The following is a 13,650-nucleotide window of genomic DNA, read 5'->3' on the forward strand; positions in this document are numbered from 1 at the left end:
CAATGCCCTCGCCGTCCAAAAGTGCGGCGTTGCTGCCATCACTAAAGGCTCCCTCTACCTCCATGGCCTCGAGTTGCCTGGCATAGTGTGCCCAGCATTTGGTGGAGCAGTCCTTCAACGTCTTAGGCTAGAAGAGCCTGCACGCTCAACAAGACATTTTGACGTGGTCTCTCGGGAGACACAAATTGCAAACTAAGTGTTTGTCGACCCAGGGGAATTTGCGATTACATTTAGGGCAAAACTTAAATGGTGTATTTTCCATAATTATGGGTTATGGAAATGGCAGCTGGGCGAACAAAGTGTAGGAAGGGGAGAATATGCATTCTAAAATGGCCTCCTAAAACGCCGCCCCCCCCCTTTCTCTCTCTCTCTCTCTCTCTCTCTCTCTCTCTCTCTCTCTCTCTCTCTCTCTCTCTCTCTCTCTCTCTCTCTCTCTCTCTCTCTCCTTTCTGGGCCGAGGCCCAGTGCGGCCTTCCAAGGCCGTACGGTCCGTCACGATGGTCTCCGACGGGCAGTTTTCTTTTTCTTTCCTCGGCATGGTGTTACAGCAGTCGATGAAAGGGTAGAAAGAAAAACTATTGTAATTGTAGAAAGTCAATGGCTTATCGCCGAAAGGAACTCTGCTATATGTGTCCGTCTAGCATGGCGGAAAAAAACTATCTGAGGGGCCTCGACGCGCGAGGGATCATGGGTACAGTGGACGTCACACTAGGGATAGTATTACTGGCACGCCGTGTCGACATCCCTTTTCGAGTTTCGAAAACAACAACTGTAATACTCCACAGCTTCCACTAGATGTCGGCCTATGCACAGCATGTGATCTAAGCAGATTCCACAAGCCTCAGATAGATCATGATGGGTCCAAGACATACTAGAGACTTTTGTATGCCATTATATCTAAGATCGCCTCTGTCTTTATTTGCAATATGCTTAAATGATCTGGTTTTCCATACAACAGCTTCGTTGTAAGATGGCACCCATTTTATGCCGCTGCGTGTAGTCCATCTATTAGATGAGGACAACTGCGCACGCGCATGGCTTAAACATAAGAAAAACTTTCCAGTCCTCGTAGATGAGGAACGCAAGGATAAGAAACGGAAAAAGCTCAGATCGGACTGAGTAGGTAAGAATAGAACTACGTTTACATTTTGCGCCCGATGCTGTATTCAGCAGTCGGTTTCTCAGGGACACTACGTTCTATAATTATACACGAAAGCGAAAATGATGAAAAAAAATGCACACACGCTGGATGTGTGGGAGTAGGCCGTCCGAATTTTTTTCGGGAGAGCTGACCAAGAAATATATGTTTCTACAGGTCGCACAGGAATATGATAGCAAATATGCATCCTTTACAGTTAGCAGTTACCCGCACTCCCTGATGTTGAGAAAAACCACAGAGGGTAAGACAGGTTACCTTTTTGAAAATTGTTCCGCAACTATTGAGTAATTGAATAAGCATAGGTATTAAATATAAACATTGTTCCCCCTCCCTATTTTTTGTATCAACTACAAGTGGGGTGCTTTTTTTTGTAGAAGAGTGATTTGAGAGAACTCTTGTATTGCGACAGTATGGTAACACATGCTGTGGCCCTGAAGAAAGTGGATAATGATCTGATTCGGTCGGCCAACACATGACCCTTTTGCAGAGAAGGAATAGCACGAAGCGGCATTTGAAGAAAAGAAATTCCTTTTAGCATTTCTTCACTTTCCTCCCATGCGGGTAGAAAGTGTTTTTGTAAGTGAGACATTGCACCAGATTAGAACACTTGGGTGCAACTTGTATTTTACGTGACACCAATATATGGTGATCCTTTTTAATGTACCATAACAGGAGCCAAATAGGTCCTGCAAAGTACTTTTAAAGTGTGATTTTTGCAGAACAAAGGAAGTTAATTAAATGTGAGGAGTTCCATTCCGCAAAGCAAATTACACACGCCAATGTTAAGGGGTTTTGAAAAACTTGAAAACAAAAGAAAAATATCAAATAATCAGATACTATTGTCTTGGTGACTAGATTAAGATAGGGCAAGTTACTTTACTCCTATCCCCTCACCCTAGATAAGCGGCCTACCAGCGCTGGCTAGGGATAGAAAATCAATAGGGTTTAGATAGATATGTTGGAGGGCAAGATAGACTGAGGCTACATACATGGAAGGAATGTGTGAAGGAATTGTGAATTTTTAATAACCTGTGATTCTCTTGTGTGATAAGTAATCTGGGGATATCAACAGGTGTTTTCCCCATTAGTCCAATTGTATGTTTGTGGTCCACTCAAAGCATTGCACCTACAAGGTTTCAGCCAACCTATGACGCTCCAATTTACTTGCTATGCAACCCCTTTGCATCTATAACTGCTCAGGCTAGCTGTGCAAAGGCACAGTGGTTACATGCAAGTATCCCCTGCCAGCACGCTTATTAGATTACCTGGTTCATCTTTTTAGTATGTGGAAGACATGTAGTAGCTAAGTCTATTTAATGTATTTGCCTATTGCACTCAAAGAATCCCACTAGCCAGGCCCTCCAATGGTAGCATTCTAACCCCACAAGATGCACTCTGACTACCAGCCTATCGCTTTGGGAGACTTGGGGGTAGACCAGACCACAGTGCCAGAAAATAAATCAGACAAAGCGACATCAAAGATAAACTCTGTCCTAGTTGGTATGTATAAACGCATCACGTCTGTGGACACCTGCCACAGGCACGGCTCTCCATCCATGCACTCTAGAATGCAGCTACAGCTATGTCAAATTCGGTCGAGCGGCTCACATAACTTATCACACTGAAACCCCTGACATCCCTCAACACCACTACCATTAGTATACAGCGACAACCTACAACCTCAAGACAAGTCTGTCTAGATGGGCCCAAATCGAGTCTCCCTCACTAGCGCTCAGTCTTGACAACAGACAACACCCACCAGGTACCTGACCTCTTGCGTTGCTTAATGGAGCCCAGCCCGCCCTCCTTGGCAGAATGCATCTTAAAGACTACACTTCGATCTTTTTCAGATACCTGGACTTCGGTCCCCGAGGGTGTTCCACCCACAAAGTGCATTGAGGTCATACAAATGGGACAATGGCGCTATACAAATGACTACAATACAATGGTGTTGTTCCTAAATAACACATTTCTTCCCCCCCACTTCTCGTATGATGTGAAAAGTAGCACTTCTGTGCTGCATGGAAGGCTTCTGGCTGCAGCCTATTGGTGACTGTTTGAAAGAATCAACAAACTCTTCTGTGGCAACATCTATCAGCCAACCACACTGATGAAACAGCAGAACGTTTTAAAAATAGTACTGACCATCCTGCAAATGAAAAAAACTTCAAACTACAAGAATTCTCCTCAGTGGTTCCTCTTACTGTCTGAAAAGAACATGAAGCTTCTATGGATGGAACTCGGTGAGGGGCTCTGAGTCGCAAGAGCAGGCTGACGAAAAGTCCTTGGGTTCTCAAAGAGGCACATAGCTATTTAGCAGCATACTGTGTTTACATGATTTAAAAAGCTATTTTTACTAATGAAAGTTAATTTGAAAGAGCCCTCGCTTCTCAGCCTTAGTGGTGTGGATCTATCAAAGAGACAATAATGGATAAATAATAGTATAGAAGGTATTTAGAAATGTTACTATCACTCACAAAATCATTAGAGCAAGTCTAAGAAAGGTAGAAAAATAAACTTTAATAAGCTGAGTATTTGATAAACAGTGCAATATCTGCTTCAGGTCAGACATCCTGTTGCACTTTCTCTAAACATTGTAATACTTGTGGTTCTGTGCAGGCGTGGGAAATTCCTTCCAGTATATCCTGAAAAAGATAAAACATGAGTAAATTGCTCAACATTTCACAGATAACGGCTTTGAATATGGTTGCAAGCTTCAGTGTCAACTGTCGCTCAAGAAACAGCACACGACTGAAAGTTCATGCACCACAACTGCACCCCGACACAGGCGCCTTATTAAAGAACGTAGCAAGCCTGGTATCGCATAAGAATATGCCACAAATTAAGGCACTTGTCCTGGTACCCCTTAATGCAGTTTTTCTGTAGTACATGCATGTAAAATAAACCAGATTTCAAGCTCTTCTATTGTCAGAGGCTAGACCAATGACACACATACTTTGAAAGGATTTGTCTTTGATCACATAAATCCCTAGAACGCTCTTCTTGTTGTGCCACATTAAATGTTGGCCCCCCTGGCCAGAGATTCCCCTTTTCATTTTCAGCGATCTCCACTTACCTTAATTTGTCGCTCTGAGCATCGGTCAAGGAGAATGAGGCAATGTGTGGCCTCCTGCAACATATCGGATTTAACATGCGGTGGGGTGAGACTGCAGTCAGTGGCCACGTCATATATAAATCGTAGGAGTGCCTTCAGCAGCACAAGGAGCCTGCAGGGTATTCTGTTTCAAGAGGGAGAAAAGAGTAAAATGATTAGCTTCACAAGACGGGAATACCACTTCAGTAGCACATTAGCCTGGGAAGTTTCCATGAATATAAGAAAGGCGTTTACAACCGTAGAATCGCATAGCTAGGGGAAGAGCAACTGCAATATTCTGCAAAGTTGCTAGTCTCAAGAAAAGCAGTCAATTAACAGAAAGGATTGTAAACATGCCGATTATTTTGATTGCCAATTCGACATCTGGGGTGAGGAGGAAAGAGATATCCTGACCTTTGCCTTTTATCCCCTCTTTTTTTATAGAGTACTGAACTGGGGTTTCATACAGCTGCATTGTTTCAGCTATTTTTAACAGCTATAGTGGCTCGGACACAACAGAGGGACATGGTTACATGCTTTGTAAGTGTATCCTCTGAATGTGAGCTGTGGGGAGCGGCCGAGTGTTTGGCAGGGGAAACAGAGGAGAGTGTTCAGTGAATTGATAAAGCATAGTTAAATAGGTGTTTTGAGCTTTGTATTAATCTCCCCATGTAAATGCAATGAAAGGTCAAAATGTTAACCCGTTCTCAGTGTTAAAGTTATGGGTATATTTATATATAATCATACATGTTTTAATAGACTTTCTTTTGAAAGTTTACACTTTGGGCACTTTTGATTCAAATCGACCAAGTATATATACATGTATATGTGTATGTGGGATTAGTGGGGGGGGGGTAGGGGGGGTGGAGGGGTGGTTATGAGGTACCCCTGTTTTTAAAAAAAAGGAAGAGGAGCCAAGATGGCGAATGAGACTGTAGAGGAACATTTTGTTGCCAGTTCCTGCTCCCTCACCACTGTCATATTGAACAGTCGAAGAAAGAAAAGCCGTAGATGGGACGCCCTGCATCGTTCCTATACGGCATTGAGTGTATGAGAGCTGTTTGGCACTCAGACAGCCATACAGAATGTACTCTCACACTGAAAGTATGAAAGAAATTTGCATGGAAGAAAGCTACATGGAAGGATGTCGCTTGCCAAGATGTCAGAATACATCAATGAATACCATGGACAGACGTTAAAACGAAATCTGACGAGGACAAAGTGTCAGAAGAAATATGAACCTATATTGAAAAAATCTGAAAATATTAAGTAACAATCTAACTGAAGCACTTAGAGTAGCGAACATAAAGCTAAAGTAATCATGGATCTCAAAGAAGACAAAATAACTTACTGACCAATAACTGTAATTATGCAGTAGCGCAATGTAGAAAGAAAACCTACAGAAGCTTGCTATAGAGGAATATATAATGTGGCAACGATGGCCATATTAGGAAAATGGATGACGGCTCACAGTGAATTGAACTAAGCTACCTCAGAGACAGGCCAGGCTGTAAGAATCAGGAGCTTGGAAAAAGGGCTCCATGAGCAGACCAGACGATAAGTCAAGGTTGGCACAGAGCAAAGATGGCATTTAGGGGGATAAGCGCAAAGCATAAAGGGAGAACAAGGATAAGTTCTGAATTTGGGACATTCAATATAAATGAAGATGAAAACATCTGTGAGAGCCAAACTGCATAATGTTCATATGAGCTGGAGTGAGCAAGTCTCTAGAGGGCAAAAGAAGCAACAGCACCCTGCACAATTTAATCAAAATGCAGTTAATGGAAGGTCGAAATTGACAAATTCGTGGTCTTTTCACATGTGACCCAGAAGTCAAAAACAAAGCCTATTCATTAGACCCTCAAGTTAACATAGTGTTGTGCTCACACTCCCTTGAATGTTTCAGGACAGTGAGCAGCAACAAGGTCAACTACAAACGGAAGACTTAGGCTGATGGCATACCAATGACAGATGAGATTAATTAGAAAAATGGGGAGTAGTCTGACGGGATTCAAACACCTAGGTTTCATTTCACGTACGTGCTGCTAAGGATCCAAAAGTCCAAGGTTGAGATAGAATTTCAACCAATCAGTCGGGTTGGGGGACAACCTAAAACAATGTTGTAGGAGCCAATCCACTGTTGTGTCCACTATAATCAGTACTATATGTGTTTAGAGGTAGTTCACGGCGCGCCCTACAGACAAGGGGTAGCCAATGAAGCACTACTCCTTAGATGTTCTCTAAGTAGATCTGTTCCCTTCACCAATCCCTTCCCTGGATAGGTTTTGTATTTTGCCACATAGAATGACGTCATAGATGACGTATATTGAGGTGTAAGACCTCTATGTAATCAAACTTGGGTGGCAATGTACAATCAGTCTGATGTTTATCAGGTCTCCCCATTTAATTGAATTGATAATAAAGTAGTACATTGCCATATTCCTCAAGGCTGTCCTGTTATTTGGTTTGTGCCCATTACTGCAATTCCATCTAGCACAAAAAATGCTTCAAAGTGCCAAAGCACAATTTGGTAGCAGTGTGGATGGTTGCGGTGTAGTCGTCCTAGGCCTGATCCAGACCCCTGGATCGCTCGGCTACTCCTGCCATTAGCCAGACGACCGCCGTTTTCTGTCGAGATCAGCACGCAGAGTCATGTGTGAAGATTTGATTGGCAGGTCCCTCTTTAACGAAATTCCTGGATGGAAGGTGCCCCGTGGATGGAAGGGGAACTGGTCAGTTCAGGGGGAGAGTCGATGCCGGAGGACTCAAACTGAGTCACGGATTTAAGTAGAACATCAAACGTGGCAAAAATAGAGGGAGAAATTGTGTTATAAATAATAAATGTAAAAAGTAACAATTTTTTGGGGGGAGATTATGAAGAGAAGTAGATTCCTCGATTCCTGGTTTCGAGGAAATTGAAGGTTACACACTAAGATAAAGGGTATTAAGGATTTCTGAGGCAAGGCCTGCGGAAGAGTTGTGTATCAAACTCCAGAATGGAGTAAAACAGTGAAGAAGATACATTTACGAAGATGATAAAGGAAGGCTTACGCAGTCAAAATTTCAATAAGTACACATGTGGGGGTATAAAACTGTTTAAAATAAATCTTTGGTTGTGTCTAGACTGATAAATATAAAACGATAGTAAAAAAATTTGAGATGGGTGAAAATAATGACCAAGAGATTGACGTCAATCAGGAAGGGAAAAATCAAAGGAATGTAATACAAGTAAAGAAGAGACTCTTTTAATGTACTAACACCACAAGAATGATAATACAAATTGGTAGAAAGTGTAAACGAAGGAGGAAACAAAATATCACAGATTTTTTAAAATAAAGTGAGCAGTTTAAATATATCCCGAGTGGGATTATAAACGGTGATTGATGGTGCCTGCGCCAATTGATCGGTGCAGTATATTTGATCAAATAAAGAATGAAATAAAACAACGGTAAGTGTCGACTATCAAAACCGATCTGTCATCATGGGGGATACACCTCTCTTACATTTATATACAACACTACCAAGATGCACAGTGAAAATAAGGAATTTTCATTCGGAATGGGTTTGAGGCACGACTAATAAGACACTCATACCGTGGCCTCAGGAGGGTTCACTGTCAAAAGACATATTGTGGCATACAATGACATATTTGCATGCCACATATAAGGGAAACAAGTTGCAGAAAAGGCTAGCCATTTTGGATTTGGAAAATGTACCAATGCGAGCAAGAAGATCCAGCGCATAGGGAGTGGATACTCAATCAGGATAAAGGGGAGGATAAAATGCCATTGGCTGCGCTTTCACCTCCTGAAGAGAAGAGCACGGACAAAGAGGAGAAGGCATTTTACACTTTGAAGGAATTAAAACCAGTGGAAGGGTATGTTAATCCAACATATGCGCCCCCCGCTTATAGAAGTGAGAATAATGTGGAGGAGAGCAAAAGCGGAGAACGCAAAGATATAGCAGCGCGCTATCAAAGTGAGCAGCATGATGAGAGGAAGGACAAACAAGACAGACGAATAGAGAAAGAAGCAGGAAATAAAGTTAAAGCTAAGGAAATAATAGTACAGAATTAATGGATGGGAAGACAAATATTGCTTAAGCTAGACAATAAGGGCATTGGTTGGGTTCGAGAAAGAGAAGAGCAGGATAGAAAGAGAAGGAAGAAGAAAGAGCATACAAGCAAGAGAGGGACAAAGAGTGCAAGTGAAGGGAAAAACAAAGAAGACCCGAGGAAAGAAATGAAAAGGAGAGGCTTGCAGAGAAGAAACAGGAAGAGATAGAAGCCCAAAGAATGAAAGCACGCTATGTGAGAAACCTGAATGTGTCTCCCTAGCTAGTCCCCGGGATCTGTAATCCAGGTGGCCAGGACACAGCCATCACTATTGGATCCAGGTCCTGGGCGTGGACCAGTGAGGGAGGATCACCTGAATGGGGGGTGTTAGGTAAGATTTGGTGTAGTACTCTTTGGGTGCACTATAACAACCTTTGCCTCCTGGCAATAGGGACCCAACCTTTGGTATAAGTCTGAACTACACAGGTTGGTAGTGTGGATGGGCAGCCATGCTTATCTCAAGAGGGGTCAATGTGAGCAGTAGGGTAGTTACACAGAGAAAGTATTCAAATACACACAGATACTCAAGGTTTCTTGATAAAACTATTAATCATTGATTTACCAGTCAGTTAACCAAGCCTTCTTCAGAAGGGAACACTATAATAGCAACACTCAAATATATTGCAAAAATACACACTCTTAGGGTTTTCAGGATCAGCAAATACGCATTGGGGATGGCACACAGACACTTCCTACAACCTCAGGTGACTTAAATAGCTAGGACCCTGTGGACATTAATAGATCACTGTTGCATTCAGAGTATGCTTATAAGAGTGTCAAAGGAAAGAGTTATTAGAACAAACAAGAGATCACAAATCTTCTTAAGGAGGCAAATACTTTTTGACCCCCCAATGCAGAGTAAGTAAACCCCTTCCTGGAAGGACAGGTGTAACACAATGCCAGAGGAGAGGAGAGTCATTCAGTGAACCAGGCTAAGCCAATGTCGATGGACAAAAGTCTATGTGGCTGAAGTACTTCTTGCAGGTAAGTAAAAGCCTTTGCACAATGTTTTAGAAGTCTTTGAAGAAAAAGAAGAATCAAATGTAGGGTCACAAGCTGTTAGGCTTGTGAGAGTAGAAGATGCAAGCAACTCTACAACAAGAGTTAAGTTCTCTTTACAGTACCTTTGGTTAGAAGAAAAATGCAGCAGAGGACTTCTGTTCATGTGCAGCTCTGCAGATCCGGTTGTTCCTGGGCCTCAGTCGTGGGGACAAGACGGAGGACTTCTGGGGACTGCAATGGGACGGTCACCGACAGCAACCAGCAATCTTCAAACAACTTCGGTGTTTCAGCTACTTGCATCTACCGCAAAGAACACCACTGTGGTTCCTGGCTGTTGAGATGGGCTTTCCTTGCTTCTGGGGTCCAGCACTCTGTTGAGGTGGCTCAAGCTCGGTCAGTCCTGCTTCCTGGGAGTCCGGAGGATCTTCCTGGATCTATTGGCCAACTTAAAAGGAACGCATACTATCTGGTGTTCATCTCCCTGGCTATTCGGTTCCAGCAGCGACTGCTGTGGAAATTCAACCAGCTCCGAGAGGATGTCCAGGTGGCTTACTTTGGAGTTAATTGGTCCCACCAACTCAAGGGAAGAAGTCGTCCTTGCAGGGCTTCTCTAGTCGAGGGGAATTTGGAGCTTCAGCACAGCAGCAAGGCTTCACTGAGCAAACCAACAGTCCAGGAGTTTGCAGCAGGCGTCTCTTCCAAGTTCTTCTTCGGATTCCTTCATCCAGTGGTCAACTCCGCCTTCCAAGCCAAAAAGCCTCGCCTTTTATAATGATGATGTGATAATGATGTGTTATTTATATAGCGCCTTAATCCAAAGCGCTTTACAGAGCACATATCTACATACAATATCACCCAACCGAAATTGGTACTCATTTATCGACCTCGGAAGGATGAAAGGCTGAGTTGGCCTTGCTGAGATTCGAACCCGCGACCTGCAGATCACGCTCAGATCACAGCAGTGAGCGATGAACCCGCTGAGCTAGCTTACCGGCTTTTATGCAGGTTTCTCCCATTCATTCCAGCCTAGCTGTCAGCCACCCAGTAGGGTGGCTGTCCTTGCCGGACAACCAGCCGGCCAATCGCCTAAGAGTGTATTCTTGTCTCCTAGGAGACTAAGCACAGGGTGTTTCGGGCACCTGCCTCACTTCCTACCCCCGCCAGACATCATGGAGTCAGAGGCGGGTTTCACTCGTGAAGCCCGCCAAAGAAACTGAACAAAGGGACCAAACCTCGTTTGGCACGCAGAGTAAATCCCAAGAAGGACCTAAACAACAAGAAATGGCGTAAAAAGAAAACCAGGGCCATTTTGACAAAAATGGCACCCATGGGTGCTTCACTGCAGCTACGAATGCAGTCCACGGTAAAAACACCTCACGGTAGTAAAAAGTAATCCACTGCCACCAGCCATTAATTGTGTAAAGGGCAACATAAAAATGTTACATGAGAAACTAGACAAAGGGGATACTAAGTAACCCCTCCAGCACAGTTTTGTAAGATGGTGTGTGCTGCGTAGAAAGTTACAAATGTAAGTAAAGTCAATTTCACTTTACTGCTCTTGGAAACAGTAGATATCCAAGAATAAGTTATTTAAACCTTGGGAAATCTGAAAGGCTTTCCCTGTGCCACTGCAGTGAAGATGCTGTGTGACAATGCAAAAAGATGCCTATGGAGTTTGTCAGAATCCAAAATCCAAACGAAACACAGAGTTTAAATCACAGAAAAATACATGAGAGTGGGAAAAGGGTCTCACTCTCTCCATGTTAAACATTAAAAAAGTCTTAGAGTCCAGCAAAAGTGCTGGGGGTCTCTAAGGTGGAGAGGAATTAGCACATTTCTGAGAATTCTTCCTAACAGGGAGTCCTCAGGGAGTGTCACACACCGACAGGCGAGACACATCATCCCCCTTCCCACAGCCCCCCTTTCCACCACGAACACTTTTGCACAATACAAACGACAACAGACTAACACCAGAGCCGTTTATCTGACATGTCCCTATAGCAGGATCTGGCAAAGTCAGTCAACTGATCTGAATAGCACACACTCAACGGCCCTTTCAATTCCCCACAGGGATAAAAGGTGGAGCCAGAAAGCACAGTTTGAGCAAGGTGAGCACGGCAGACAGCACGACGAGACGGCTATCACATGGCAGTTCAAGAAAAGGAGAAAGGCGGCAGGAATCGAGTGTGGTGAGGAGAGAAGTGACCTTGCCCTTTTCGTCCCAGACCTGCGGAACCTTCATGCAAGAGAGCCCAAGACCACAAACAATAGCACAAGTGTCTTGCAGCATATGTCAATGGTACACAGAGCAAGCTTATGCCGATAAGCAGGAGCGAGGGAAGCTCCGGTACCTGTGGTACGGGCCTCGACTCCCAGAAAGCCAACAACCAAGCGGTTCATCACAGTCAGTGAGTTGAGGGGAGAATTGATAAGAACCTAGCCGTGTGGAGTGAGAGAATTGCAAAATGGCAATTTTTAACCAAGTTCAAGGAACTGTGAATTAACTGTAAAAGTGGTAATGGGAGACCAGCTGTAGCGGGAAACCGGCACCACGTGGGTGCTAACTGAAGAGACTCTGGTCGATCCGCATCAGAGAAAATTACAGATACCAGCAGGCCATAGGGGAGCCTGCGGAATAGGTAAAAGTGGTCACACTGAGGGTTACGCACAATCCCTGTACAATCGAAAGACTTTAATCTGCAAACTAACTGAAAAGCAAGGGAAGTGAATCCCACATTGAGAGAAACAAGGGACGTGAATCCTGCATCGAAAGAAAGCAAGGGAAGCAAAACCTGTAACACTCGAGAGTAAAGTGAACGTGAAGTCAAGAAGGGTCAGCACCCAGAAGAGGGGAGATCTAGGGGTGAACCCATCACCCAACGAATATTGGAAACAAACTTTCATTTGTTAAAAGGAACTTTTGTTTTTTGTTAGCTGAACAAGTCAAGCCCTCGAAGGCAAGAGACTCAAGTGAAACAAGACTTGGCCATCGACAGTCCTGCAAGCAGGCGGAGACTGTACTGTGCTACAAGCTGCCATCTTACCCCGTGGTCAAAAAATGGGGAAGGGAGACCCAGGCCACTGCAACCTGACATTATTTTGAGAACACTTTTCTTGAGAAATTCCCCACACCCTTGTTTTTGTATTAGGTGTGAGGTTTGGCAATAGGCTTCTTAGTATAGGCCCTTCTTGTGTTCTTATTTTGACAATGCCAATAGGACTGCCTTATTATTGTTTGATGTTCGACGCTTGCCCCCATCTTAGATTTAGGTTTAGAATAGGCATTTTTTTAACCTGCATACAGAGTGTTCAATAAACCCCCTTGAACTGTGATCACTTGTGTCGGTCTTACTTGTTGTCACCATGAGTTCCTCACAGTAGGTTGCAATGAAGGCGAGAAGATGAATCGAGGGATATGAGGAGAAGAGAAGAAATTAATAAAAATAGGGGATTAAAAGATAATGAAATAGAATATTTATGCAATAGGAGCATAGTGCCGATTGATGCACAAAAATAATTGGATGAGAAGAGAGGGTCACAACAGCCCCGTAGGGAACTGCAAGGAATGCCACGATCAGCATGGGCTGGTGGACAGTATACAGGAGACATGAACAAAGGCTTGGGAAGCTATAAATGTACAGAACCCAAGATAATATAGATGGATCTCTATTCAAGGGAACTGAAGATAGATCTGGTGAAATCACAGAACATTGTCTTTAAACAGATCTGACCCCGAAGACGCAGAAGGAGACAACAGTCACACAAGCTGGGACATAATGATGTCAGACGAAGAAAGGGAGGAGAATGAAAGGGTGCAAAGAGAGGGCACAGGCAGGTTTTTAAAAGAATCGAGTGCAGAAAATGGGATAAAACAGCAGATTTACAGGACCTTAAAAGAAGGACACCATAATCAACCCCCTATGTTGAGCGACGAGCAACACGATCACGCAGTACAGGGGATATATCCACACCATATGTAAGCAGGTTAAGACCAATATCAGGAAGGAAACTAATGGGTGAGGCTCCTTATGTTGAGCGACGAGCAACACGATCACGCAGTACAGGGGATATATCCACACCATATGTAAGCAGGTTAAGACCAATATCAGGAAGGAAACTAACGGGTGAGGCTTGCTCTGCCTTGAAGACAAGGAGCGTAGGTAAATATGATTGTGAAGCAGGATTTTCACAATTCCCATTGTTGGCGAAGGGGGGGGGGATGACCACAATGTATACCATGGCCACAGATGGCTAAAGATAATTTAAGGTGTAAATTGCCGA

At 43.7% G+C, this 13,650-nt stretch overlaps 1 protein-coding gene across 1 annotated transcript in view; it reads right to left on the reverse strand.

Moving 5' to 3' along the window:
• Positions 1-3,659: 3,659 nt before the first annotated feature.
• TTI2 (TELO2 interacting protein 2) overlaps positions 3,660-13,650 on the reverse strand; it is a 193,755-nt gene continuing 183,764 nt past the window's right edge. The window contains exons 6-7 of the mRNA XM_069617966.1: positions 4,236-4,398; positions 3,660-3,804 (exon numbers count right to left, since the gene is read on the reverse strand). Of these exons, the coding sequence (XP_069474067.1) occupies positions 3,724-3,804; positions 4,236-4,398 (244 nt within the window). The 3' untranslated portion in view covers positions 3,660-3,723. The remainder of the gene's footprint in view (positions 3,805-4,235; positions 4,399-13,650) is intronic.

The sequence above is a fragment of the Ambystoma mexicanum genome, chromosome 10 (genome assembly GCF_040938575.1).
Source record: "Ambystoma mexicanum isolate Mex_15411 chromosome 10, UKY_AmexF1_1, whole genome shotgun sequence".
In the NCBI taxonomy this organism is placed as follows: Eukaryota; Metazoa; Chordata; class Amphibia; order Caudata; family Ambystomatidae; genus Ambystoma; species Ambystoma mexicanum.